Source organism: Myotis daubentonii, chromosome 9 (genome assembly GCF_963259705.1).
Source record: "Myotis daubentonii chromosome 9, mMyoDau2.1, whole genome shotgun sequence".
NCBI lineage: Eukaryota > Metazoa > Chordata > Mammalia > Chiroptera > Vespertilionidae > Myotis > Myotis daubentonii.
Window position 1 is genome coordinate 1973420 of NC_081848.1, and position 26784 is coordinate 2000203.

The 26784-nt window shown below is 64.0% G+C and overlaps 1 protein-coding gene and 1 non-coding gene across 8 annotated transcripts; both read left to right on the forward strand.

Annotated features, from left to right (window-relative positions):
* On the forward strand, window positions 1-25091 carry TRIM29 (tripartite motif containing 29). Of its 7 annotated transcripts, none has more exons than XM_059707624.1 (10): window positions 5-960; window positions 9836-9931; window positions 10621-10854; window positions 11557-11755; window positions 14065-14166; window positions 16554-16646; window positions 18794-18895; window positions 20143-20244; window positions 21841-21917; window positions 24241-24443. In XM_059707624.1, the coding sequence occupies exons 1-10, from the start codon at window positions 157-159 to the stop codon at window positions 24301-24303; spliced, it is 1872 nt and encodes a 623-aa protein (XP_059563607.1). In that variant the 5' UTR covers window positions 5-156; the 3' UTR covers window positions 24304-24443. The 7 variants fall into 7 exon arrangements, with proteins under 7 accessions (XP_059563606.1, XP_059563605.1, XP_059563607.1 ...); XM_059707625.1 differs by having other exon boundaries at window positions 20146-20244; XM_059707626.1 differs by lacking the exon at window positions 20143-20244 and having other exon boundaries at window positions 8-960.
* Window positions 6696-6800, forward strand: LOC132242366 (U6 spliceosomal RNA). The gene has a single exon (XR_009454571.1). It is a non-coding gene; the product is annotated as a U6 spliceosomal RNA (small nuclear RNA).
* Window positions 25092-26784: the final 1693 nt, after the last annotated feature.

Consider the following 26784-nt stretch of genomic DNA (forward strand, 5'->3'; position numbering starts at 1 on the left):
GCCGGCTCGTCCCAGCCCGTCCCTCCGCCTCCTCCTCCCTCCCCTCAAGGTGTGTCTCTGGGCTCCACCGCTGCCCGTCCCACTGCCCGGCAGACGCCGCCCGAGAGGCCACCGCCGCAGCCCCTGACCCTGAGACAGACCCGCCAAGCGCCTGCCATGGACGCCGCCGACGCCGCCCGGAGCAACGGGGCCAGCCCGGAGGCCAGGGAAGCCCGCAGCCCGCCAGGCCCCGTGGGCAGCCCTGAGAGCGGGGCCAAGGCGGACAGTAAGGACGCCAAGACCACCAACGGGCACAGCGGGGAGGCGGCTGAGGGCAGGAGCCCGGGCAGCACCCCGAAGCCAGGGGAGGGGAAGAGCACCCTGTTCCTGGGGGGCGAGTGGCGGCGGCCCATCGTCCAGTTCGTGGAGTCGGTGGACGACAAGGGCCCCAACTACTTCAGCATGGACTCCGGGGACGGCAAGCGGTCCCCCTACGCGGGGCTGCAGCTGGGGGCCGCCAGGAAGCCGCCGGTCACCTTCGCCGAGAAGGGGGAGCTGCGCAAGTCCATCTTCTCGGAGCCCCGCAAGCCCGCCCTGGCCGTCGGGGAGCCCGGGGACGCCAGGAGGCACAGCTTCCCCCGGGCGGACCCGGGCAGCCTGCCGCGCGCCAAGCCGGGCGCCGAGGAGGTCCTGTGCGACTCCTGCATCGGCAACAAGCAGAAGGCGGTCAAGTCCTGCCTGGTGTGCCAGGCCTCCTTCTGCGAGCTGCACCTCAAGCCGCACCTGGAGGGCGCCGCCTTCCGCGACCACCCGCTGCTGGAGCCCATCGGCGACTTCGAGGCCCGCAAGTGCCCGCTGCACGGCAAGACCATGGAGCTCTTCTGCCAGACGGACCAGACCTGCATCTGCTACCTGTGCATGTTCCAGGAGCACAAGAACCACAGCACTGTGACCGTGGAGGAGGCCAAGGCCGAGAAGGAGGTAACCCGCCCCCCGCCCCCCACTGGCCCAGCCGCCCTCCCTCACCGAAGGCGTCTGCCGCCTGCTCTCCTCCACAGGGTCCCTCAGCTTTGGGGCTGCCCCCTCCTCGGCCCCTGGCTCTCTCCTGCCCCGCACACCCCAGGCTGAGGGTCGGAAGCAGCCCCCAGTCTCAGGGGACAGGCCTTTCCCTGGAGGAGCAGGTAGAGGCTCAGGAAAGATCGGGCCTGGCCCAGGGCTCAGGGCCAACCCACGCCAGACGGAGAGCGGAGAGCGGCACGCAGTCCTGCTCTGTGCCTGGCCGGGCCGTTTCTCTTTTTTATTTAAGGGAGGGTCTTCCATTCCCGCTGAGCAGGGCTGGCCGGGAAAGGGTCCTGGGTGAAGAGGGAATTTGACCTTTAAACGCCCTTCATCTCTGGCTTCAGAGGCCGCCTTTAGAGGACAGTGACTTCCCGCTCCATCTGACCCCCCCACCGGCCAGCTGCCTCCCCCCCCCCCCCCCCGCCCGCTCTGGCCGCCTTTACCTTCTCTCAGCCGCCCGTGTGCTCTGCGTGTGCAGACCTGCCTAGGCCTGTGGGCGGACACTATTAGTAAGGTCGGCGTTTGTGTGTGGGTTGGGCATATATGTGTGTGTGTGTGTGTTTCTAGGCGTGTGGGTGTTTATGTCGATTCGTGGATTTTGCATGTGTTTGTATGTGTGGCGGGTACGTGTGCTGCGTGGAGTCCGTGTATGCGGCCCTGCCTGTGCTGCTGTGGGGAGCAGCGGGGGTGCGTAGGCTGGGAATCCGGGAGAAGGTCGTGCGTTAAGGGCCAGCTTTGGCCGAGGCTCCTTCCCCACAGGTGGCCCGCGGACGCCATGCCCAGCCCTCCTGACCAGGAGCTGTGGGTGGCTCTCCCCCTGGGCAGGGAGGGGCATGTGGAGAAGGGAAAATACCCAGATGCCTCCGGAGCCTCATTTGGCCCAGGAAGGAGGTGCTCCCAGTCCCCCCCACTTACCCACCCCAGCCTGGCTCCCACCTTCCTACTGGGAGGCCGAGATGTGGGGGGCCATAGAGCCCCCCTCCAGGAGCTGACGGGAAATCACCCAGAATGAGGGGCCGTCGTCAGCACCCACGGCAGCCAGGACACGCAGGGCCTCTGCCTGGGCTCCAGGACCCGGCCCGGCTCTGTTCCTGGGTTTGACTCTGACCTTCGTGCTCAGGGGGCTGGGCTGGATTGTTTTCCACGTGGCCCTCGTGGAACCCGGGGGCCTTGAACATGTCGTCAAGGCCTCAGGGACGAGGAGGGGAGATGAAGCCAAGAGCCGGCCTGGGGGCTCCCACGTCTGTTACCAGCAGAGAACCCGCTCTGGCTCCTACGCAGGGCTGGGCCCAAACTTCATCTGGAGCAGGGTGTCACCATCTAGGAAAGCAGGTGCCCTGAAGACAGAGGGGCCTGGCCGCTCTCCCCGGAGGCACCAGCTCAACTCGCCTTCTGGTCCCGGGGCCGCTGTGCCCTCCCAGGGGCCGCAGTGGTCTCTGAGGCTCAGGCACAGGCGGGAGGCAGAGCGCACAGCAGCTCCTCTGGGAGCATCCACCCGACAGCAGCTGCCGGTGCACCAGTCACAGTGGACGGAAGGCCAGGTGCACGGATTGCAGGCTCGTCCTCCCACTTCACCTGCGGTGGGGACAGGCCCAGGAGGAGGGACCCGTCCAGCTGCCGGGTCTGAGGGACCGTCTCCCCACGGTCTGGTCCAGCACGGGGAGCAGCGAGAACAGCCTTGAAGGGCAGGACTCGGGGGAGGTGCTCTCTGGGGAGAGGGTCTGACCCACAGATGTGACTGTGATGGTGGGAGCTTCATGCAGTGTGTGCGCCTGTGTGTGTGAGCGTGTGTGTGTGTGTGTGCGTGTGTGGGTGTGTGCGTGCATGTGTGCGTGTGTGTGTGCGTGTGTGGGTGTGTGGTGCCAGCAGCGTAGACCAGCCCGGGGCGGAGGGAGCAGACAGCCTGCCTGGACCTGGCTCTGTGGGAGCCTCAGCCGTGGCACCGAGCGGAGTGCGTGGGTTAATGGGTCAGAATGAACACGCACATCAACCGGCACCTTTCTGACGCACCCCCTTCAGACCCAAACACCGGCCCACACTCTGCACAGGGAGCTCTGTCCAGACCTGTCGGACAGGCTAGGGTGACAGCCCGGGTGAGGTCATCGCAGACACGTTTCGCTGCAGGTGACATGGGCTGTGGTGTCCATCTGCCCAGGATCCGAGCAGAGGCAGCGTGGGGGCAGGGCACTCGGTGGCAACATGACGGCCCTTCTGGGGCACCCGGGGTCAGAACGTTGTCCATGTCACTCTGAATGCTCCTGGGGTCCCCCAGGTGTCCACCACCTCGGCTCCGGGGCTCCCCGGGCTGGATGGGCTGACGAGGTGAAAGGAACACACGCACCCCGGGCCTCACGCCTCCCTCCGCCAGCCCAGGCCTTAGCCCAGGCCTTCCTGCTGCTGAGCCAGGGCAGCTCCTCCTGGCACAGGGCCGCCTGCTCCCAGGAGTGCTCCTCTCACTCAGAGCCCTGCCCCCGCTCAGCACCCGGCTCCCCACGGAGGCTGAGCTGCTGGCTGAGGGGCTGTGGGGAAGTCATGGCCCCTCAGCCCTGAACACGGGGCTGGTGCGGGCAAGAGCTCCGTGGAGAGAGAACAGAGAAGCCAGGCTCCAGGCCTGGGCATGGCTGAGGGGCAGAACCACTTCCCGGAGGTCAGGGGGAGACCTTCTGCTCTGGGACCAGCGGGTAGGAAAGGAGGTGGGGTGACCTCTGTGGGTGCTGAGGAGGAAGCAGCAAAATAAGAGGCTCAACCCAGGATGGCAGGGAGAGTGACAGGCAAATGGGCAAGAGGCCCACCAGGCTTCAGGGAGCACACCTGTGTGCCAGGAACTGGCCCTGGCATTCCATGGTTACTCCCGGCAACAGGCTCACCCAGTGGGGCTCCGGCACTGACTTTATAGATGAAGACATAGGCTCGCCATGGCCGGTGTTGCTTGGGGGGTTGGGGGGGGGGGCGGTTGGGGGAGGGGGGTAGAGCAGCAGCCCGCACACCAAACGGTGGCGGGTTTGATTCCAGGCCCAGTCAGGGTGCATGCAGGAGGCAACCAATCCATGTGTCTCTCTCACATCAATGTTTCTCTTTCTCCCTCCCTCCCTCCCTCCCTCCCTCCCTCCCTCCCTCCCTCCCTCCCTTTCACTCTCTCTAAAAACCAATGGGAAAAATATTACTGGGTGAGGAAGGAAGGAAGGAAGGAAGGAAGGAAGGAAGGAAGGAAGGAAGGAAGGAAGGAAGGAAGGGAAAGACAGATTTCAAGATGTTAGAGACTTCCCTGAAGTTAATCACAGCCGGGAGAGGCAGCGCTGGCTCATCCATTAGTGGGGCGCAGCCCAGGCTGTCCCATTTCCCCCACTTGCAGGCCCTCCTTGGACTCCCTGAGTCCAGTGGCTTCCAACAGCCGACCTCTGACCCGATGGCCTGATGAATTGTTAGGACACAGATGCCCAGTGTCCCCCAGGAGGCCCTGGTCAGGGCTCAGAGTCTGGGGTCTTTGCTGATGTGCTGCCGGGTTGGGAATCCCAGCTCTAGTTCAATGTGACCAGGAGGAAACCGAGGCCCGCAGAGTGGGGTGACTTCCGCGAGGGCCACGGCCATGGCCTGGCCTGGGGATGCTCCCCCCGTCTTGACCCTCCCCTGTCCTAACACCGGAGGGAGCAGAGGAAGGGGAGCCCCCGCCAGGCAGACTGGCCATGGGCTGTTGGCATGAGTGGAAATGGGGAACTGAGCATTTCAGGTTGTCATCCGGATAATCACACTGTTGGGGAGTGCAGATTTGGCCATTAATGGCTCCTTTGGCACATGCCTCAGCCCGTGGCCCGTGTGGCTGAGGGCGGCAGGGGCCGATCTCCGGTCGCCCCTTCCCCGAGGGCAGTGGGAGCGTCCAGGTGCGTGTCCAGGTGTGTGGGCAGCTGGAGGCTTCCCCAGGCGGGGCACATGCTGAGCCGCTCTCCGTTCTCCAGGAAACCTCTGCTCCCCGAGGCTGGGTGGCCCTACACGGCCAGGCCCAGCCATCAGAGCAAGAGGCACCCAGACGAGGTGGGAGCGGGAACAAAGGAGGCGTTCAGGGACAGGCCTGTACAGGCGAAGGGATGAAATGAGGAGCAGGAGGGAGTCAGGAGGGAGGGAACACGGGAGCTGAGGCCCCGTCAGACATGACTTTAATCACCTTCCAAGGGAGAGAAGGAGAGAGAGCTGGGGCCTCCAGGGCCCTAAGGAGGGTGGGGGCGGGTGCCAAGAGGAAGGGGCAGACTCACCAACTGCCCCCTGTGAGGCAGGACAGCCTGCGAGCTGAGGCGCGGCGAGAAGGGGAGGGAAGTCCCGGGCCCGGGGACAGCCCAGAGGCCGGGCGGCCACAGGACGGAGCCCGAGTGCTCCTCTGGCCTCACCCCTTTCCAGCTTGAGGCCTCCGGCGAGCTCGGCCGGCTTTCCAGCCCTGGGTTTCTGCATCTTTGTTTATTTTTTTTAAGTTAGAAAATTCATAAACATACATTTTTCAGGAAATACAATTATTCAAGTCCTTGATATTTCAATGACCATTCCACCTTATCAGACATTCACAACGTGTGTTCTTTAAGTCTTCACCAAGTCGTGCTGACTCCTCCTCAGGTAACCAGGGCCATTTCGCCCATTCAATGCTACAACGTGCATTTAGAGAGTAAAGGCACTTGAGCCAAACTACATTAAGTACTTGAACAAATAACTTCCAAACACTTAGAAGACAATAATCTAAAAAAATCAACACCTTGAATGATCAAACCCCAAAGAACTCAGCCACTGTAACCTAGCAGGCTGCTAATAGGTCACGTGTCCATGTTGAAACAGCACGGAATCGTCAATGACTTTATTTCTCACCTGCAGTTTCTAAACATGATGGTGTCTGCACCTTTAACACCCCTTTCTTCGCGGGGGCTTGCCGGTGAGAGGAGACGTGCCGGCACGTAAGGGTGCCCAGAGATACAATTGTGTCCCTTCTCCCCTCGCGCTGCAGGGAGCCCGGGGCCCAGAGCAGGGTGTTGACAAGGGGCGCACAGAGGCTGAGCACACCTCCAGGGTCTCCCCCCAAGCCCTTCACCCCAGAGCTGAGAAGGGGCCGTTCTCGCAGCACAGCCTCCGGTCCAGGCTCCCTCCCGAGAGCCGCTGTGCTCAGGGGCCTGGCCCCCAGGACGTGCTGCGGGAGCCGTGTACAGTGTACAGCGAGCATGTCAGACTCAAAGGCTGACACGGGCCCCATAAACAAGGTGTGTGTGGCCGCAAACAAACAAAAGCTTCAATTTTCATAGAAACGCAGGTTTATTTCGATAGAGACATGCTGAACACAAAGGGCTGAAACAAATGAGTCATTAAGATAAAATAGTAGAACATTTTATAACAATTAATTTGAACATGAACTTACCAGACACTGAATAACTGCACTGATTAATAAGCGTAACACAAATAAACCTATTTTTCCTGTTCTCCGAAAGCAAAATATTCCCTGTTGTGCACACCAAACAAGTCAGTCCAAGACTAATGACGTGGCCATCGGCTGCTAAAATACTCACGCTAGTGTTAGTGGAGAGAAACGGTGCGCCTGCGCGTAAGGCGCGTAAGGGAAATGGATGCAGCACGATTATAGTCATCGGTCATTAGCGAACGTTGTAGTTAGTTATTAATAGTTATGTGTGGTGCTCACTTCAGCAGCACACATGCTAAAATGGGAACAATACAGGGAAGATCAGCATGGCCCTGCACAAGGATGACACGCAAATTGTGAAGCGTTCCATATTTTAAAAAAGAAAAAATAATTATTATGTATAGCAGGATATTGCAAAACTTAAGTTATGACATTTTTATTCATACCATTATATTGGCTGGGCCGCAAAAACATTCATGGTGGGCTGCATGCGGCCCACGGGCTGCGAGTTTGACATGCTTGAAGTACAGCTTCCTAGGGTCCCAGAGAGATGAGATGGCCTCTGCACCAGCTGATGCTCCCGCCCACGGCTGTGGACAGCACATCCCCACTTCTGCCTCTACCCTTTCATGGTTCAAGGCCAGCCACCCCCCTCCCCAGGGCTGGCAGACACCCCTCTGCACCTCAGGGAGCCCCACAGTCCCCCTCTCCCTCAATTACAGGGTGGGCTCCCCGGGGCGGACTCCCTCTGCCCTTGGCCTAGGCTTTTTTTTTTTTAAATAGTTTTTTATTGATTTCAGAGAGGAAGGGAGAGGGAGAGAGAGAAACATCAATGATGAGAGACAATCATGGATCGGCTGCCTCCTGCACGCCCCGCGCTGGGGGTCGAGCCTGCAGCCCAGGCCTGTGCCCTGACCGGGAATCAAACCCTGACCTGGTTCCTAGGTCGACGCGCCACCCCGGAGCCACGTGGGCCGGGGCCTAGGCTTGTTTACACATTTTCTTAGCCTCATTGGACCCTCCTTCCTCTGTGGTCAGTGCCTTCTCCTGCTTTGGCCAGTGAGTCCACACCGTCCTTGCCTCACCTGCAGGCCTCGACACAGCCTCGTCCCCCCGCCCCCGAGGCCCCGCACCCTGCTCCCTCCAACACTGGGCTCCTCGGGCCTCTGCCTTCTCTGGTCAAATCGTCTCCCACTCCCCCCTTTTCCCCCCTCCATTCTGGTGTCTCCCGTATCCTCCAAGCCTCCAGGATCTATTTTGCATCTTTAATGTAAAGAGTGGTCGCCAGCCGGTGGCCTGTAGGCCGCTGATGGCCCGTGAGGTCCGAAAGGCTGGCGATCGCTACTCTACAGTGGTGGCCTCCTGGCCTGTCTGTGCACTTCGCTCGGTGTCCAGGCAGTGTCCACATCGCACCTGGAGCCGGTCCGCCCACACAGGCTGGCTCACCGCGATGCCACCTGACCATGCTGCCCACGGCCTCGCTCACGGTGCCCGCTGGCCTGCCTGGCTCACTGTCCATGGAAGGTGCCCTGGCACCTGCTGAGAGCTTCCCTTTCCTGATCCCGGGACCCCACAGGCCCTGGAGGCAGCCCTCTTCCCGCCTCCATGAAAGGTGGGGCGTGTGCACAGGGGAGGCGCGAGGGCCCTGCCTGCAGGCGACAGGGCCTGGGTTTAAGTCTTCCGATGCCGGTCCTGTGCTCTGGGTGGGTCCCTCCGGGATGCCCAGGCCCCAGGCTGAGTGCACGCTGCTCGCACTTTTATTCTCTGCTCTCCTGTCCGTCAGGCCTTGTGTGGGGGTGGAGGGGGAGAAACTCAAGGCCAGCTCCTCCATTCCTGAGCCAGCAATGACGCTCAGCGCTGTGGGGCAGGCCTCCCCGGCCCCTTCAGCCTGGGACAGACAGGAATTCTCCAGGGTGGGAAGCCGCCTGGGACGGCCCCCGTCCAACCTCATGGTCCCTTCCTCCCAGCTCAGTCTGCCCACCAGGCCCAGACTGCATGGGGCCTCCAGGCCAGGGCTCGGCGAGCTCCACCCCTGAGAGCATGAGGGCTGAGCCCGCTGCCCGGCCTGTGTGAGGCCGCTCGCTCCCTGCGCTCTGTCTTCCTGCCCCTGTGTCTGTGGCAGTGGCTTCTCCCCAGCCTTTCTCCAGACCCCAGCCACACCCCGCGCTCCCCTCCCCTTACTTGCCTCCTCCCGCAACCACGTGGGCCCTGGTGAGCGTGTCCCTGCCCCGGGGTCTCCAGCGCATCAGGTGCGTTCTGAGAGGAACTAGAGTCGCAGCTGGAAAGCCCAGCCCTCGGGCACCCTTTCCAGACCACCCGGGAGCACTCCCCGCCTCGGCCCGCGGCCGTGTCTGCAGTGGTTCCCGGCAGCACCGCGTGGCGAGGGGAGCATCCAGGTGGGACGTGTGGAGGCCGTGGCTGCTCAGACTCCAGCCAATAGATAGAGACACATTCCCGGCCGTCTGTGGCGACTTCATGCTCCTCAGAGAGATGGCTGCGGAAGGGGTGGCTCTGCATGTAACGCCCAGGGAGGGGGGACCGGGTGCACCCCAGGCTTTCAGTGCCTGTTCCTTCTGCCTGCCTGCCGGGTGGGGACCAGCCACCTACCCCCGAGCGGGAGGGGCTTGGAGAGCACCCTGGGAGCCCTCAGGCCGCCCGCTCCTGCTGGCTCAGCTGAGTGGGGCCGCCCTTGCTCCAAGCCTCCCCTTCTGTCTTGGTTGTAGCTGCTTTTCAAAGTGAGATCTTCTTTCCCAAAGGAAAGGGACGTATGGGTAGGAGAGCTCATGGCGCAGCACATTCCCGATACATCCTCTTCCCAGCGCACCCCCGATCTCAACAGCCTTGATCTCCCCCTGGTCAGGGGCCCCTGGAACCTCTCCTGTTCCCTCCACCCGCCCATCACTGCCTCACACACGAGCCTCTTCCTGCCCAGAATCAAGTTTCTATCTTGTCCACAGGCAGACGGCACCCCCTTGTCCGTGAGCAGGGTCACAGCCGTGCCTGCCGCCAGCAGCGGGTCTGGCTCTGGCTCCAGCGCAGGCCCACGTCAGGCCCTGAGAATGTGCCGCCTGCTGTGCCCGGGACTCCCCGGACGGGGCTGGGTCCCCACCTCCCCGTCGCTCTCCTCCCCCTTCCAATGGCCCCAGGCCCACTGGCAGGAGTGGGGACTCCCTACCTGGGCCTCCCTCCTGCTCACCTGGGCTGGAGGGCCTGGCAGCAGCTTGGCCCTGTGAAGACAGGCTGGGATGCTCGACCCCACAGACCCGGGTGTCTGGAGCGGGTTTCTGGATCCTCGGCCAGGTCTGGGTGCGGGTTTGCTGAACGAAGGACTGGATGGGTGAGGAGTGAGCCTGGCCCACTCCCCACTTCTCCCCCGCCCCCTGACGTCTCCTCCCACCCGCCCTCCCGCAGACAGAGCTGTCCCTGCAGAAGGAGCAGCTGCAGCTCAAGGTCATCGAGCTCGAGGACGAAGCAGACAAGTGGCAGAAGGAGAAGGACCGCATCAAGGTGGGCTGCCCGGCGCCGCTGCCTCTCCCCTCCCCGGCCGGGGCGGCCTCAGCCCTACACGGGCTCCCTGCACTGGGTTTTTCCTGATTCCCCCCTCCCTTTGGCGTTCTCGCCAATTCCTCTTCTCAGTCGGGGCCAGGGGGACAAGTGGGTCTTACCCATCACCTGACACTCACGTGACATCATTCCAGGGCAGACAGACTCTAGAACCACCCACCTTCCAATGTCCCGTTGTCTGCTGGGGCCACCAGCTGCCAAAGGCTTGCCATTCCCCGTGCACTGTGCCGGGGAGGTTAGATGCCCGTGTGCCATGGTCTGAGTCATCGCAGACCACATCTGACCCGTGACCCTGCCACATACACATCCATCAATTCACTTTCTGGTGGTGCTGGGTCCTGTGGGGTTCCAGGGAGCGCAGCCTGACTCACGGGCACTCTGGGGCCCGCAGCATTGCCCACCGGGCGGGGAGGAACGATGGTGGCGGCAGGGGCACCGGCGGGTAAGGAGCAGCGGCTGTGAACACTGGCCACCTCCGTCAGAGCTGGCCTTTCTCCATGGGGCCTCCACGGAGCTCCTGGGCCAACCAGGCTCCCGGGTGGGAGCAGCCGGACTCTGTGCTGGAGCCTAAAGGCCCAGGGAGGTGTCGGTGGCTGACGCCTCCTCCCTTGGCGCCCTCGCTCTGCCCCCAGAGCTTCACCACCAACGAGAAGGCCATCTTGGAGCAGAGCTTCCGGGAGCTGGTGCGGGACCTGGAGAAGCAGAAGGAGGAGGTGCGGGCCGCGCTGGAGCAGCGGGAGCAGGATGCCGTGGGCCAGGTGAAGGTGATCGTGGACGCCCTGGACCAGCGGGCCCAGGTGCTGCAGGAGGACAAGCAGACCCGGGAGCAGCTGCACAGCATCAGCGACTCGGTGCTCTTCCTGCAGGTGCCAGGAGCCCCATCTGCCCTCGCCTCGCCCCCGCCTTCTAGGCCTCACTGGTCATCCAGCCACCTTCCCATGCATCCATCACTCATCCATCCACGCCCCAGCCCACCTCTCCCCTTAATTCTCCCACCCAAGCCCTTTCACTGCCTAATCCAAGGATGGCACCCAGTGCCCCCTGGCGCCCTTGAGCAGTGCCCCCGCCCAGCAGGAAGGAGCTCGGTGATGGATTAGTGATGCCTGCTTGGGCTGTGGCATTGTGGCAGAGAAGTGTTGCACAGTTGTTGTCCTGGATCTTTCTTTAAAAATTTTTATTATAAAATATATTTTTATTGATTTCAGAGAGGAAGGGAGAGAGAGACAGAAACATCAATGATGAGAGAGAATCATTGATCAGCTGCCTCCTGCACTCCCCCCACTGGGGATTGTGCCCACAACCCAGGCATGTGCCCTGACCAGAATCAAACCCGGGACCCTTCAGTCCACAGGCCGACTCTCTATCCACTGAGCCACACCGGCCAGGGCCAAACGCTTCCATTTCCCGGAAGAGAAATGGGCTGTTTAATAGCAGCGCTGGGTCTAACCCTGGCTCTTCTTGCTCTGGTGTGGGACCTGCCAGCTTCACTGTGACAGCCCCTGAGAGGGCTCCCCCCACTTCCAAGACTCCCCCCCCCCCACACTTAGGGCTGCTTTCCCTCCTTGCAGGAATTTGGCGCTTTGATGAGCAATTACTCCCTGCCCCCGCCCCTGCCCAGCTACCGTGTGCTGCTGGAGGGGGAGGGCCTGGGGCAGGCGCTGGGCAACTGCAGGGACGACCTGCTGAACGTGTGCATGCGCCACGTGGAGAAGATGTGCAAGGCCGACCTGAGCCGCAGCTTCATCGAGAGGAGCCACGCGGAGAACGGTGGGTCCCTCGCAGGCAACCCGCGGCCGTGGGCACTTTCCTCCCAGTCAGTCCTGGCTGCCTGTGCGGCTGGCGCCCACCGATGGCCCTCGTTGCCCCCAGCCGCCACTGCACCTGCGGTATTGGTACTAGATGCCGGGAGTGCAGTCCCCATCGAACTTGCTGCCAAAGGTAGGCAGCCTCTGCAAGGGGCCTCGGAGCAGGGGCCGCCGGGCGGGCGCCGGCTCCCGCATGTCTCCCTGTGGCCGCCCTCAGTCCGGGCGCTGCCTCTGCTGCCAGCCCCGTCCAGCAGCTGGGTGGGTGCTGCCCTTCTTTTTTAAAAACTATTTTATTGATTCAGAGAGGAAGGGAGAGGGAGAGAGAAACATCAATGATGAGAGGGAATCACGGGTTGCCTGCCTCCTGCATGGCCCCCACTGGGGACCGGCTCCACGACCCGGGCATGAGCCCTGACTGGGATCGAACCGTGACCTCCCGGTTCGTCAGTCGACGCTCAGCCCCTGAGCCACGCGCTTGTAGGGCTCTGCAGACCTCAGGAGGTGGGCCTAGAGCCGCACCTGGGCTGGAGGGAGAGCCTGCCCGTCACCTGTGCCCAGTCCTCTGCGCTCAGAGGCTGGGCCGGGCCTGGGGGCCAGCGGGACACAGCATGTCCTGGTGACTCACAGCTCCCTGACGGCAGCGTCTCTTCTGAATCATGCTCCACCCACAGAGGCCACTGAATAACCTTCCAGAAAGCCCAGACCCTGAGAACTACCCTGCCGAGCCCCCCTCCCCGCCCCCCTGCTTCCCGCACCCCCATCCCAGCCCCGTCGCTTTAGGGCCCGACGCCTGGGCACTTTCCCCAGAGCCCCGTCTGGTCCTGGGCCCGGCCCGGCCTGGGGACACTGCCTGACGAACGGCCTCTGGCCCCAGGCACCCGAGGAGGTGCCAGGCGCAGCGTGTGCGGTGTGGGGTGTGCAGAGGGGCCAGGCCCGCGGGGCCCTGCGTGTCTGGGTGGTGGCATCACACCGTGTCCCTCTGAGGACTGGCGAGCCATGGCAGCGAGACGAGCACTTGGCTTTGAAACCCTCCTGCTAGTGATGATGGCGATGACACCAGTGGTGACGGCTGGAGACAGGGCCTCCGCCCACTTGCCACCCCAACATCTGAGCTCCGGGCAGCTGTGTGCGTCTCCCCGGCCAGGGCCGAGGCTCAGGGAGCAGCTTCTCACAGGCGCCCACTCAGCAGGCAGTCAGCTCACCGCTCTGACCCACTCCCCCTCTCATCCCCTCCGAGAAGGGCTGCCGGCGCCGCCCGGGGGCCCACTTCGGGGAGGTGAAGTTGGCCTGATGGACCCAGGTGGCCTGCCACCCACCCACTGGCCATTACTAGGTCACGGTTGTGTCGGCCACGGCCTCTGTGCAGGTGTGGCCTGTGCCCCCTGCGGGTGTGGAGGGGCGGCTCCCGGGAGCAGCGATGGAGCCTCTGACGTCAGCAGCCTGCACCTGTGCCCGGGGCCCTGGCCTCCGTGTTGGTTCTTGTTGCCGGGAACGTGTTTGGCTGTGGGAGGCGGGGAGACCCTAGTGACCGTCCTCCTGCCTGAGGCCGGCCGCCCACAGGCCAGGGTCTCATTCTGCCGTCAGAGGCCTGCGGGCTGCGGGCACCAGCCATATTCATCCTGGGCTTGGGGAAGGGCTGAGCCACACCAGGGGTTGTCATGGATGCCTCCTGCATGCCAGGGCTGCTGGGAACAGGTGACAGGTGCAGAATGAGGGACGAGCCACTCTTCCCTCTGCCCAGGATGGAGGCCGCGGGAAGGGCAGGGGGACACGGGAGAGGGAAGGAGTGAGAAGAGGGAGTGGGAAGGAGGGGGCTGGGAGGCAAGCAGGAGCCACACATTGGCTTGGGTTTGAGGAGGGAGGGGCGGGCGGGCGGGGAGGCGTCATGCCCATTCCGAGAGCTCGCTCTGCACACCCGCTCAGGCCCAGCCGGGGACCAGCCAGGGCATCAGCCCACCCTGAGCCAGCAGCCAGCAGCCAGCGAGCCCAGGTCCTCACCCACCACCTGCAAGGGTGCGGGGGCGGGGGGCCAGGGCCACGGTGCCTGTCAGATGGGGAAGGGAGTTGGCAGCACCTGGCAGATGCAGGTCTGTGCACCGAGGCCCCTGCCCCCAGCAGAGGGGGTGCGGCAGGTGTTACTGTCTCTGATGCTGGGGAGCCCCGCCTCCCCGGGGACAGCGGTGGCAGGGCACGGCCTCAGCGAGGCCGGGGTGCCCTGGGCAGCTGCTCCCCACAGCCCCTCGGCTGACCGACCTTGCTCCTTCCTTCCAGGGGTTGACCATCGCTACATGAGCAACTACACCAGCAGCTACGCCAGCGACTGGAGCGCGCCCGACACCATGAAGCGGTATTCCATGTACCTCACGCCCAAGGGTAAGGCACCCGCTGCTTCCTGGACGGACTCGCAGGCCCCCTGGGTGGGCGAGGGCACTTCCTGTTTGCCTGGGACCATCTCAGCATGTGCCTCCTGTTCGGATGACCTGTTCCTCAGGGGCTTCCCTCCTCAGGACCCAGGGGTCCCCACCCTCCCTCACCGCCAGCCCCCACCCCTCCCCCTGCCAGGCCTCGCTGTGTGGGATTCTGCCTGGGTGTTTGCAGTTTGCATCATCCCGCTCCTCAGGGCATGGAGACAGGTTTGCTCTCCCTCCCTCTGTGGGCCCAGCCCTACCCAGGCCCTGAGAGGCGGTGCCGCTGGGTGGGGTGCAGACCAGTGCCTGCCTGTCCTTGCCCTGTGGGAGCCTGTCACATTCTTTGGCACCACAACAATGCCCATTACGTAAGGTGGGTGTGGCCCGCCAGCCTCAGGGGGAAGGGTGCAGGCATGTGTGGGGGAGGGGTGCAGGCATGGGAGGGGGCGCAGGCATGTGTGGGGGAGGAGGTGCAGGCATGTGTGAGGGAAGGTGTGCAGGCATGGGAGGGGGTGCAGTCATGGGAAGGGGTGCAGGCATGTGTGGGGAGGGGTGCAGGCATGTGAGATGGAGGGGTGCAGGTATGTGAGGGGGAGGGGTGTGCAGGCACATGATGGGGGAGAATACATGTGGGGAGAGGCAGAAAGGATGCGTGGAGGAGGCCTCAGCCCTGCACTGAATCACCCGCTGGGACACACACTGGGTGGGGTGCAGGGGTGGGAGGGAACTGGGTGGGGTGCAGGGGTGGGAGGGATGAGCTCAGTTCAGAGTAGCCACCCCACCCAATGAGGAAACAGCACCTGGACTTCAGGTGGAAGCCTGGCGAGGCAGCCGCACCTGACCCCACCCCCACAGGCCTGGTGTGGACAGCGAGTCCTAAGCCCTGAACCCCCAACCCCGGTGCTGCCCTTTGGGCACAACTCTGTGAGATGCCAGCTCCCCACCTGGCCTCTCTCCTCGCTCCCCAGGACTCTGGGCATTGAGCCCCGAGTTGACCCTGCTCTGCCCCCCCCCATTCTGCGGACAACGGTGGGGAGGGCAGCTCCCCGCAGGCTGCGAGGAGGAGGGCAGTGATGGGGAGGGAGGGCAGAGCACCCCACCGTGTCCCCTGACAGCCTGACTGTCACCACCCTTCTGTCCCTGTCTGAGAAGAGAGGAGCCAGGAGGGACCCTCTTGGCCCTGTGCATGGGGCTGGGCATCTGCCGGGGAGCAGGTGCCCCCCAACCCCCGACCCTGTGCCCAGCCCCGCCTGCCCTGGAACAGGAGGAGATGTGCCCTCTGGGCCGAGGAGGGTCAGAGACTCAGGAGGCGTGGCCCCCGGAGGGCTGCCCGCTGGAGTCTGGGGGCTCCGGGCAGTGGGCTGGTCAGTCAGGCTCCCAGGAGGGGTGGTCTCCAGGGCCCGGCAGAGGCAGTGGGCTCAGTGCAGAGGGCCTGGCGTGAAGGCCCAGGGCCCTGGAGAGAGGTGCGAGCACTGCAGGTGGGAGGGTCGGAGGGAGGACCAGCAGGGGCTGGGCAGGGGCTGGGCAGGGGCTGGAACCGGACAGGGCGGGCTCTGCAGAGGGAGGGCCCACAGAAGGACCTGAGCGTGCTTTCTTTTTAAAAAAAATATATTTTATTGATTTCAGAGAGGAAGGGAGAGAGAGAAACACCCATGATGAGAGAGAATTATGATCGGCTGCCTCCTGCGCGCCCCACCCTGGGGATCGAGCCCACAACCCGGGCCTGTGCCCTGACGGGAATCGAACCCTGACCTCCTGGTTCGTAGGCCGACTCAGCCACTGAGCCCCCGCCAGGCAGGAGTGTGTTCTTTCGTCTGTAAAGGGGTGTGTGTGTCCCAGTCCGCCACCCTCTCCAGACGGATGCCAGAGGCCACATCGGGGTGGGGGGCAGAGGACCCTCTCCCGGGGAAGCACCTGGCCATGTCCACGGGCACCCGCTCCTCAGCCTCTCCTGGCCCGGGGCCTCCGTCAGGCACCTCACAGGCCGTGGCCACCCGTCCTCACAGGAGCCCCGTGTCCCAGCCTCGGGGGCTGCAGCCACAGGGGACTGGCCCAGGGTGGCATGTTGGCCTCTCCAGCCCCTGGTGACCCTCAGTCTCGAGCAGGTGACCAGATGCAGCCCTGTGTCCAGGGCTGGCCAGGCCACACCTGGTGCTCTTGGCACGGTTAGGAAAGTGTCCCGACTTGGGGCTTGGGGGTAAATGACATATCACTTTATTCCAGCCCCCAATGAGCTGTCGTAGTGGCATCTGGGCCCGGGGACAGGCGCTGGGGGCCCTTCAGGTCAGAGGTGCCGCCCTGAGTAAGCCGCCCCACCTTCTGCGATGACAGCTCTTCCCCTTTGCTTCCCAGGGGGCGCCAGGACGTCGTACCAGCCCGTGTCCCCCAGCCGCCTCCCCAAGGACATCAACCAGAAGAACTTCAGTAATCTCTATGGCACCAAAGGTAGGGGCTGGGCTCGGAGCAAGGTGGGCGGGGCTCAGAGCCAGGGGCGGGACTAAGGGGAAGGTGGGCGGGGCTCAGAGCCAGGGGCTGGGCTCGGAGCAAGGTGGGCGGGGCTCAGCCAGGGGCTGGGCTCAGAGCAAGGTGGGCGGGGCTCAGAGCCAGGGGCGGGACTAAGGGGAAGGTGGGCGGGGCTCAGCCAGGGGCTGGGCTAGGAGCAAGTGGGCGGGGCTCAGGGCGAGGTGGGCAGCGTGCTGGGCTTCCCAATCCAAGGTGAAGGAGGACTGGGGAGGGGTTGTGAGCTCAGAGGTGGACCAGAGGGTCCTGCTGAGGGTAAAGGGTGAGTGTGCCTGTGTGAGACACTGTGACTCAGGCTGCAGGGAGCAGGGGCCTCCCTGGGAACCCTGAGTCCGGGGCCTTCTGCTTGGGGACAAGCAGGGGAACTGGGGCCTGTATGGTGTGGGGACGCCCCTCAGCGCGGGTTGGGGCACAGGGACCTTGCGAATCTGCGTGAAGCCAAACTCCTGTTGCTGTAAGTGGCAGGGTGGCACGGGGAGGAGTGGGCCCACCCAGACGTCAGGGAGGTGCCCTGCCATGAGAGGGGAGGGTGGCATGCCCTTCGGCCCAGGAGAGACGAGATGGAACGGAGCCCTGGCCTCCCGGGGACAGCCAGGTGCCAACCGTCTGCCCAGGTGCTGCGGTGGACCTCACGCCGAGGGCGGGCAGTGGGCTGGGGGGGCCCAGCTGGGAGGCCTGTTGCCTCCTGGGGCCCCTGGTGCTGCCCAGCCCCATGCAGAGGGCGTGGGGGAGACTGAGCCAGCTCCCAGCCCCCGGCACAGAGCCAGGCTGCCGAGGCCAGTCAGGGCCTCTTCAGAGAAAACGAGTCCTGGAGATCTGGAGGCAGGGCCCCCTGGACGGGGCAGCGCCCAGGCCTCACGTCCAGGACTGGCCCCCATTGCACCATCACGCACACAGCAGACTGTGAGGCCAAGCTCGGTCTGTCTGTCACGGCTGCCACCTCGGCCCAAAGGGACTCGGGGTGGGGGTGGGGGGAGAGAGAGAGAGAGAGAGAGAGAGAGAGAGAGAGAGAGAGAGAGAACAGATGAGTGAGGGAATGACGGGCCAGGCCCATGGGCCTGAGAGCCTTGGGCGGACGTGCTGGCTGAGGTCCAGACTGCAGACTTCCTGGGCACCCTGTGGGTGGGGCTCACCTACAGCAGGTGGACAGCCAGCCCCTCTGACTGCTGAGCCCCAGACCTCCCTTCAGGCAACAGTGGGAAATCTCAGGACTGGGACCCTGCGTGCTGGATGGGAGGGGTCAGAGGAGGGGGCCTTTTCCAGAGGGGCTGAGAGCCCCCACTGTCCTGCAGGTCCCCCCGCTGCCTGCTTCTCTCCAGGCTGCAGGGACATGCTTGCAGATGGACACGTGTCAGCTGCCCACCTGGTGAGCAGGGTGCCAGGAGGTGTAGCGGCTGCTCTGTCTCTGAAGTTTAGCCCGTGTTTGCATCTATTTGTTCATTTCATCTGTCAGCCATCCAAGGAGCCCCTTCGGGGATCAGGCTCTGTGCCGGGCACGGGTGCCATGCTGCCCTCGGAGCCCAGTGGGGAGACAGACAGCTGAACACCCACCGACACTGGCAGGCGGGTGGTGAGGGGGGCGTGGCTGAGCTCACACAGACTGGGGAGGTGACATGGAAGCTGACACTGAAGACCAACACATGGATTTGCTGAGAGTGGGGTGCATGGGGAGTACCCCAGGCCTGGTCTGTGCAAATAGCTAGGGCAAGAGGGAGCCTGCAGTGTGTGAGGAACGCCGAGTGCAGCGGTGGAGTGATGAGCGATGGAGAGGGCGCGAGGGGGAGCCAGGAGGTGGAGGCGGTGGTGAGAGGTGGGCAGCAGCGGGGAGAGCGGCAGGCCGTGTAGCGTGGGCTTTGCACCTTCACCGGAAAGCCGGACAGCCGGGGGCCTGCGGGGCCAGCAGGGCGCAGCACTTCCCAGTTCAGAAGGACAGCTTTGACTGGCAGGAGGTGAGAGGGCCCAGCGTCCTCCTGGCTTGAGACGCGGCGAGGACTGGACAGGCACAGGGATGGCCTCGTCCTGGCTCTGGCCCGGCCGACCGCTGTGGCCTGACCCTTCCCTTTGCCGCCCAGGTAACTACACGTCGCGAGTCTGGGAGTACTCCTCCACCGTGCAGGGCCCCGAGGACCTGCCCCTGCCCGGGGTCCAAGGCAGCTCCTCCTTCTCTCTGAAAGGTGAGCTGCGTCCTGCTCCCGCCTCCCCTGCCACCGGCAGCCCTGCACCCGCCCTGCTCCTCGCTCGCCAGGCCCTCGCCTCCCAGGGCCCGAGCCCCTCTCCCTCCCTACCGCCAGGCAGCGTTCTGGGGACTGTTTAATCGCACTGTCCCCTGTGGGCATGCGGTCCGGGCGATGGGGCCAGGCCACACCCTCCACACCCCTCCTCCCCCCATCCCAGGTGTGTGGGCGCTGAGCCCCACGTCTCCCTACTGCAGAGCGCTGCCTTCCCTATGCTCACCCGTGACCCCGCTGGGCGAGCTGAGTCCTGTGGCCAGGCGGCACCTGGCACTGGTCCGTCCGCAGAGCCAAAGCCCGCGGGCTGCTTTGGGGAAAGTGGGCAGAGGACCTCCAGGGCCTGCACTTCTGATTCGCTCCCCGGGCTCCACACGGCTGCACAGTCACCCCTCCGGCCCCTGGAGGCAGGTCGCTTTGAGGGGAGGCTCGCGCCAAACCCCTCACAGTGGGCCCAGGCCCTTGCGTCTCTGTGGCGATGTTCAGGCTTGGTGAGCCCTGGTGCAGGGAGCCCGCCCGTGTCCGCACCGAGGATGCCTGGCCTGGAAGACAGGATGGCGGATGGGGGGGCGGGGCTCTGGGCGGATGGGGGCGGGGCTCTGGACGGATGGGGGCGGGGCTCTGGGCGGATGGGGGCGGGGCTCTGGGCGGATCGGGGAGGGGCGAGGGGAGGGGGAGGCGAGGATCGCCGGGTGGGCAGACATCCAGGCAGCGGCCTCTGAAGGCAGCTTCATCCTCCAGCCCCCTCTTCCAGGGGTGATCAGCCAGGTGAAGGGTCCCCGCCGGCAGGAGCTGGGGAACTGGGGTCCCTGTGGCCTGTCTGGCTTCTAACGGGTCCCTCCCTGCTCTGCGGTCAGGCCCAGTCACAGGCTGCCCGGCAGGTGTCAGGTGGGGTGTCCTGCTCCCCAGTGTCTCCTCACCTGCCCGCAGAGCCTCCGGTCGGCCTGACCTCAGGGGAGCCCCCTCCCATGCACTGTGTCCTCCAGGAAACCTGGGACACCTGCGTCACCTCCACAGATCAGCTCCCCAGCCCCCTGGGAAGGCCCTGGAGGGGGGCAGGGCTGCGTGTGAGCAAGGAGACCCCGCCCAGGACCAGCCCCGCCCGCAGCTGGCGCAGCAGCTCAGGAGGCAGAGAGCTTGGGCTGTGGAAGGCAGCCCCCGAAACGCCCGCTGCTAATGTCTCTCTGTCCCAGCAGGCCCCGGGCGGCCCCCCTACCACTTCCCCACCTTGGGACAGGCCACCACAGGGTTCCCCGAGCCGGTGGACACCAATGAGCTGTTTAAAATTAGTCCCGGTACCTGTCCGTCCCCGCCCCTCTCCCCCACGGAGAGCGTGGGTGCCCACTGTCCCCCTGCTGCCCTACTCCTCCTGCGGCCGGCCCCCTCTCCCGGCTGGTGCGGGGTTTTCTTCCTGGTAATGGCTCCCGCTCAGGGTCAGCAGGACCCTCTCTTTGCAAGGCTGTCCGGCCCCAGGTGCAGGCGGAGCCTAGGGTCTCTGCTTGTCTCTGCCCTCGCCCAGTGCCCGCCGAGGAGGGGCACCGGGCGAGCATCTGCCGGTGGCTTCTGGGTCTGACCAGCTTTCGTCCCTTCGAACAGGCCCGGGGGCTCTCGGTGGCCTTCGCCAGGGACAGACGTGATTTCTTTATTTTAAATTCTTAATGTTTTATGGGTTTTTTTAATTGATTTTAGAGAGGAAGGGAGAAGGAGAGAGAGAAACATCAATGATCAGCTGCCTCCTGCACACCCCACAGTGTGGATGGAGCCCGCAACCCGGGCATGTGCCCTGACCGGGAATTGAACTGTGACCTCCTGGTTCATAGGTCACTGCTCAACCCCTGAGCCACACTGGCCAGGCTTTCTTTCTTTTTTAATTGTTTGACCTCATGAATCCCACACTATAAACATCACACAAAGTTATGTTTATTGATTTTTAGAGAGAAGGGGAGAGAGAGCAAGAAAGAGAAACATCAATGTGAGCGAAACCTTAATCAGTTGCCTCCCACACATGCCCTGATCAGGGGTAGAACCTGCAACCTAGGTATGTGCCCCAACGAGGAATCGAACCCACAACCCTTTGGTGCCCGGGATGAGGCTCACCTGCTGAGCCCCCGGCCAGGCAGGGCCTGCTGACTTCCTGAGTCCCTTCGCTTCCAGGCCTCAGCCTGGTCTTTCCCTGGCTCTGCTCCTGCCTTCCCAGTCCTGGGGCCACAGCTCTCCCAGACCTCCCTGGGGGCCCCAGGACCCCTGCTCCAGGCCCCGGGGCCTGCGGTCTCATCCCTGGACCACAGCCACAGGGCTCTGCTGTCCCTCCCGGGATCCCGTCCTCCTGCTCTGACGCAGGAGGGGCAGCAGAGCCCGAGGGCGGGGCTGGTGTCCAGCAAACCTGGGTTCACATGGGGCGACTGCTGGGCTCACAGAGATAGGGCGGGCTCGGTGAGGCCCAGCGCGGAGCCCAGTGGGCCAATCAGTGAGGGCACATCCGTCTCCGTGCAGCACGGGCTGGGGGCCTCCTGTGGAGCCTGGCAGGCTGTGCTATGAAGAGGCTTTCCTGGGCTCTGGGAGGGGGTGAGGCTTCAGGACGGGGGTGGAGGTGATGGGGGGAGGGGGAGAAAATTCCCACAGAGTGGGGTGACCCTGACCTGGATTTGGGGGACACGCCCCTGCTGCCTGGCCCGGCCCACCTCGCCTGCTCCTCTTTCTGTCTGCCTTGGGCCCTCCCTTTGGCCAGCCTCCCAGGTTTCCCCAGCGGGACCCGGGGGTGCACACCTCCTCAGGTGGCTCTCCTTGGTGACGGGCTGGGTGGAGCTTGGTGGTCTCTTTGGAGATGGGTCCATGCCCTGGGGGCTCCCAGCGTGCAGGGCCTCCTCTGACCACAGCCTCTGTCTTCCCAGGCTACCCCTCCCTCATGCGGAGCCAGAGCCCCAAGGTCCAGCCCCAGACTTGGAAATCTGGCAAACAGACTTTGCTGGTGAGTGAGGAGCCCTGCGGAGAGCCATCCGGGCCAGGCATGGCCAGATGGGGTGCTAAATGGGGCTCCCCAGTGACAGCTCGTCACTTGCCCGGGGCCTGTGGGGGACGGTGGCATCTCCGGGCCATGGGCGGGAGGAGGCAGCAGTGGCCGAGGACCTGCACACAGCTAAGGGCAGTAGGAACCCAGGGCTCACAGGCGGGGGCAGAAGTCAGCATGGACTTGCTGAGCCTCAGTTTTCTCATCTGTGAAACGGGCAGCCTTGGCTGTTATTTGGCAGATGCTGCTGGGCACCGTGCTTGCTGAATGGCGGCTTTGCTGCCAGCTCTGGGAGTGACATGCTCAGCCTGGGACGGGCATCCTGGCGAGGCAGTGGGAGAGCTGAGGCAGTGTCTGCAAACTTAGGAACAGATGTGTTTAGGTTTCGGTAGCAGACATGCCGGGCCCCACACAGACCTCAGCGATCAGACCTTCAAACGCTGTGCACGTCTCCACAGGCTTCTCCCACGGAGGCCAGGCCAGCCCTGCAGGGGTCAGCCCGCTGCCCTGGGAGGTGGGCGCACCTGCTGAGGACAGCTGCTTCTGCTGCCTTTGCACAGGGAGGTCAGAGCACAGGGCGGGCGGACCTGGGCCACAGGAGCGAAGAGGCTGGTTAGTTGGGAGGCCCTGGAACTTCCTGGCCATTGGACTGAGTGACGGTGCATGTGCCATAGAGCCGGGCCCAGGCCACGGCCGCAGTAGGTGCCCAAAGCAAGTGAGGGGAAGTCGAAGCCCCTGTTCCTGGGCTCAGCCCCGTCCCCCCTCCCTGTCCCCCATGTCCCAGAGCCGCATCTCAGTGGAGGGGGCTCATGGCACCTCCAGATGCCGGGCTGGGCTGGGCCCTGGTGCCTGCAGCCGCGGCCAGAGCTGGGAGAAGAGGCGGGTGATTCTACACCCAGGGAGGGGGCTGGGCGCCTGGCGACTGGCCCCAGGCCTCTCACCACCTGCCGTGTGACCTCCTGGGAGCCACTCTTCCTCGGTGCCTTAGCTCCCCATCTGTAACATGAGTCAGACGGCTGGGATGATGTCATAGCTCTTCCACCCTCACAGGCTGTGACTGCGACCCAGAGAGGGAACAGGGGTGCGGGGGGCGCACACCCTGCCGGTGCCTGGGCTGTGTGTCTCCACCCCCCGGCTCGGGGCTACAGAGACAGCGCTGTTCACTGACCGCGGCCCGTCTTACTGACCCGCCTCCCTGAACGGCACAGCCACGGCCAGGCCATTCCCTTTGCTGTATTGAAGGCTTGGGGTCCAGTGGGCACTTGGGGGTCCAGAGACCTGGTCCAGACGCTGCGGCTCAGTGGCTGTGTGCCTCGCCTGTCATTCCCTCCCTGGCCTCCATCTCTTCCCTTGCTTATAGATGGGTTCCCTGAGGCATGAGCTGAGGCCTCAGCCCCGCATTCCCCAGGCCCCAGGCCTGCTGGGGACCGGACGCAGCAAGGAGTCCGAGGAAATACAGGTCTAAGCTGGCAAGGCCAAGGACAGGGCTGGGGGCGCCTGGTGTCTCCTGGGCCAGGGTCAGGGTCAGGGTCCCAGTGCTTGCCAGGGCCTAGGGAGCGAGGGGAGCGCTGACGATGTGAAATCGCTGCTGGGTGTCACGCACAGACCTGGCGGGAGAGGGTCGCTGGCTCTGTCCTGAGAGGTGCTTCCTGAGTCCTGAGGAGGAGCCAGGATGGAAGAGGAGGGGCTGAGACGGGCCCTGGTCCCTGCTGGGCGGGGGCGGGTGCAGGCCTCTCTCTACCGCCTCTGTCAGATCCAGGCAAAGCCTCGAGACCCGGGAGTGGTTTGGAGAAATGGGTGGGGACGGTGGGTGCACGGACCGGCCTGCTGGGCCTGGCGTCCCGGTTCCACTACCAGCTGTGACCGGGCAAAGCGCTCAGCCTCGGTTTGTTCCCCGGGAGGGTGGGCGTGAGAGCGGTAGCCCAGGTACCGGGCGCGGCGGCGATCCTACACGTCCGTGTGTGAGCGGCGCCTGTGACTCTGCTGAGCAGACAGTCCTGCAGAGCGGAGCTGCAATGGCTGGGAGGCCCCGGGCCATGGCCGAGGGGCTGAGGTTCAAGCTCACCAACCAATGGAGGGAAATAAACTCTAATTAGGATTTGAACCTGGAAACTGACATGGGCGCCCGATCCTGATCACAGCATAGATCGAGCTTGCAGGTTAAGCCACAGCTCATAGCATTGTTGGGGTTCAGACCACTGCTGCTTCCCGGGGGTTAGGGTGGGGTGGGTCTGGCTCATGGGGTCCCCGCCATGCGCACCCCTAACTACTCTTGTTCCCGCAGTCTCACCACCGGCCATTCTACGTCAACAAAGGCAACGGGATTGGCTCCAACGAGGCCCCGTGAGCTCCAGCGGGAGCGAGGCACCCCCTCCCGCTGACCCTGCTGCTCTTGCTACTGTCGCGGCTGCAGGAAGGCCGGTGCTGTGCCGGCCGTCCCCAGCCCTCTGCCCGCCCCCAGGGCCATCCTGCCCACCCCCCTCCCCTTTGCCACACTCACCCAGGCCGCTCTCCCACGTCCGGTTTCTAATGGTCACGGTCTTCGTTCTGCTCAGAAGCCAAGCATCACGGGGGTGGGGGACAAGTGGGCTTCTCTCCCCGACCCCCACCTTTCTCTTCAGTGGGACTAGCTTGGCTGCCACATGGGGCCAGCCTGCCTCCTATCGGATGGGCCCTGCTCTCCAAGCCCTGGCCCCAGGCTGCGAGCAGGGGTGCCTGGCCCAGCCTTTACTTCCCACCCGCGGGGGCCGTCCAGGAGAGACTGTTGCTGTGCCCTGCCCTGGCCTCCCTGTCCAGGCCCAGCCCGGCAGACCTTCAGCCCGTGGCCATGACAGAGGGAGGCTTCTCAGGGCCTTGGCATCGTCCCTGGGCTCCCACACCCACTCTGGGTCTGCAGTCCCGCAGGGCAGCTCTCCTGGCTGGCGGGACTTGAGCCAGAACATTCTCTCTCTGAGATGAGCAGTTCCCTGACAATGGAGTCCCGGGCCCAGCTGCCCTGCAGAGCACCATTTACCTGCAGAGCCCGTTAGTTCTGTAATTTTGAATCCCCTGGCGATGGGCAGCAGGGGGGTGGGGGGTGGGGGAGAGTGTGCTGGGCGGGAAGGCCACGCTATTCAATGAGGTGCCTCTACGCTGCCTACTGCCCGCATACCCCCCTACTCCCCTAGCCCCCACCCCCCCAACCCTCTTACCCCCTACCCCCACCCAGCGCAGTCTCCCTCTCCACGGATGCCTCCCCAACGCGTGCTGCCATGGCTAGGGGTCTGGAGAGGAGACCAAACCAGGGGCAGCAAGTGGGGTCATTCTTCTCACAGCCCCTCCCTCCTCCCGGGGAGGCTGGGCCCTGGCAGGAGGGGGAGGGGCGGACATTCACTCAATAAACCGCTGGTCGCTACTCCTCTTGTGTTGAACAAGCGCGTCCCTGGGTGGAGAGGAAGACAGGAGATGCCCTGAGGCGCTTCAGGGAGGAGAGGGACCCGGCAGGGCTGGGCGCTTTGCCCTCCGGGCCTCCCCGAGGCCGCGGGGGGTGGGCTGCGGCTCCGTGAGCGTGGTGGGGGGGGAGCCCTGAGGAGGGCTCGGCACCCAGCAGCCCATCTCCATGGGCCGCCTTGCAGGCCTGTGGCCCTGAGTGTGGTCAGGGGCTGCACTGCTGGCCTCCAGGGACGCCTAGATTCTCAGAGACAGGTCCTGGCCGCCACACTTTGGGTCCCTCCCTGAGCCCTTCAGCCCCAGAGGAGGGGAGTGGACAGGGACCCAGGTCTGTCTGAGTTCCCTGGGCTGACAGCCATGGGGCAGCCAGTCCCTGCCTGTCCCAGGCCTGGGCCTCACCAGGAGAGTGGAGGCCGGGAGGTGAGAAGACAAAACAGCCATGTTGACGGGACCCCCCCGCCCCAAGCATCACTCCCCCGTCAATCCCTACCGACTCCATCCATGCTGGAATTGTGGCGATAAAGCAATCAGGGGAGGGGAGGTGGGGCGAGGGGCGTCTCCCCCCAATCGGGAGGCACAGGGAAGCAAACCCACTTCCATCCTCTTTCCTCAGGCCCAGCAAGTCCTGTCCTCGCTGACCTGTGCCATGGCCTCCCCTGGCGGGGGATGGGGAGCACCCCTCCTGGCTGGTCACTTGAGCTGTGTGAGCTGGGCAGGCTTCCTGCCCTCTCTGGCTTGCCCTTCCCCATGCACAACACGAGGCACTTACACTGGGTCATTACAAGGCCCCTCCCAGCTCGAATGGAAGGGACTGGAAAACTGAGTGTGGTCCCAGGCTGGGGCACCCTGATCAGGATGGGGTGACGGCCAGATGGATGGGACTCCCACATCCCCAGGGTCCCACTGCCCAATCCACCAGTCAGGGACTCGGGCCCTATCAAGCTCTGCTGTGGTGCTGGGCTGACCAGCAGACCCTGAGCAACGGATGAGTGATGACTCTGACACATGTTTCTGTGAAAGAGAGGGCTAAGGGGCTGCCTGGCTAAAGGAACCAAACAGCCCCATTTGCCTGCCTCCTTGGGCTTTTATTGTAGCAACAGCTTGAACTAAAATTAGCTATTAGATACTATCAGCAGGGTGAGCATCCTTGAGAAGACACATGCATCTGCAGTGTTTTGGTTTTTTTTAAATTAAATCTTTATTGTTCAGATTATTATATTTCTTCTTCTTTTTTCCACCCATAACTCCCCTCCACCCAGTTCCCACCCCACCCTCCTCCCTCACTCCCCATCCACTGTCCTCATCCATAGGTGCACGATTTTTGTCCAGTCTCTTCCCACATCCCCCTCACCCCTTTCCCCCCCAAGAATAGTCAGTCCATTCCCTTTCTATGCCCCTG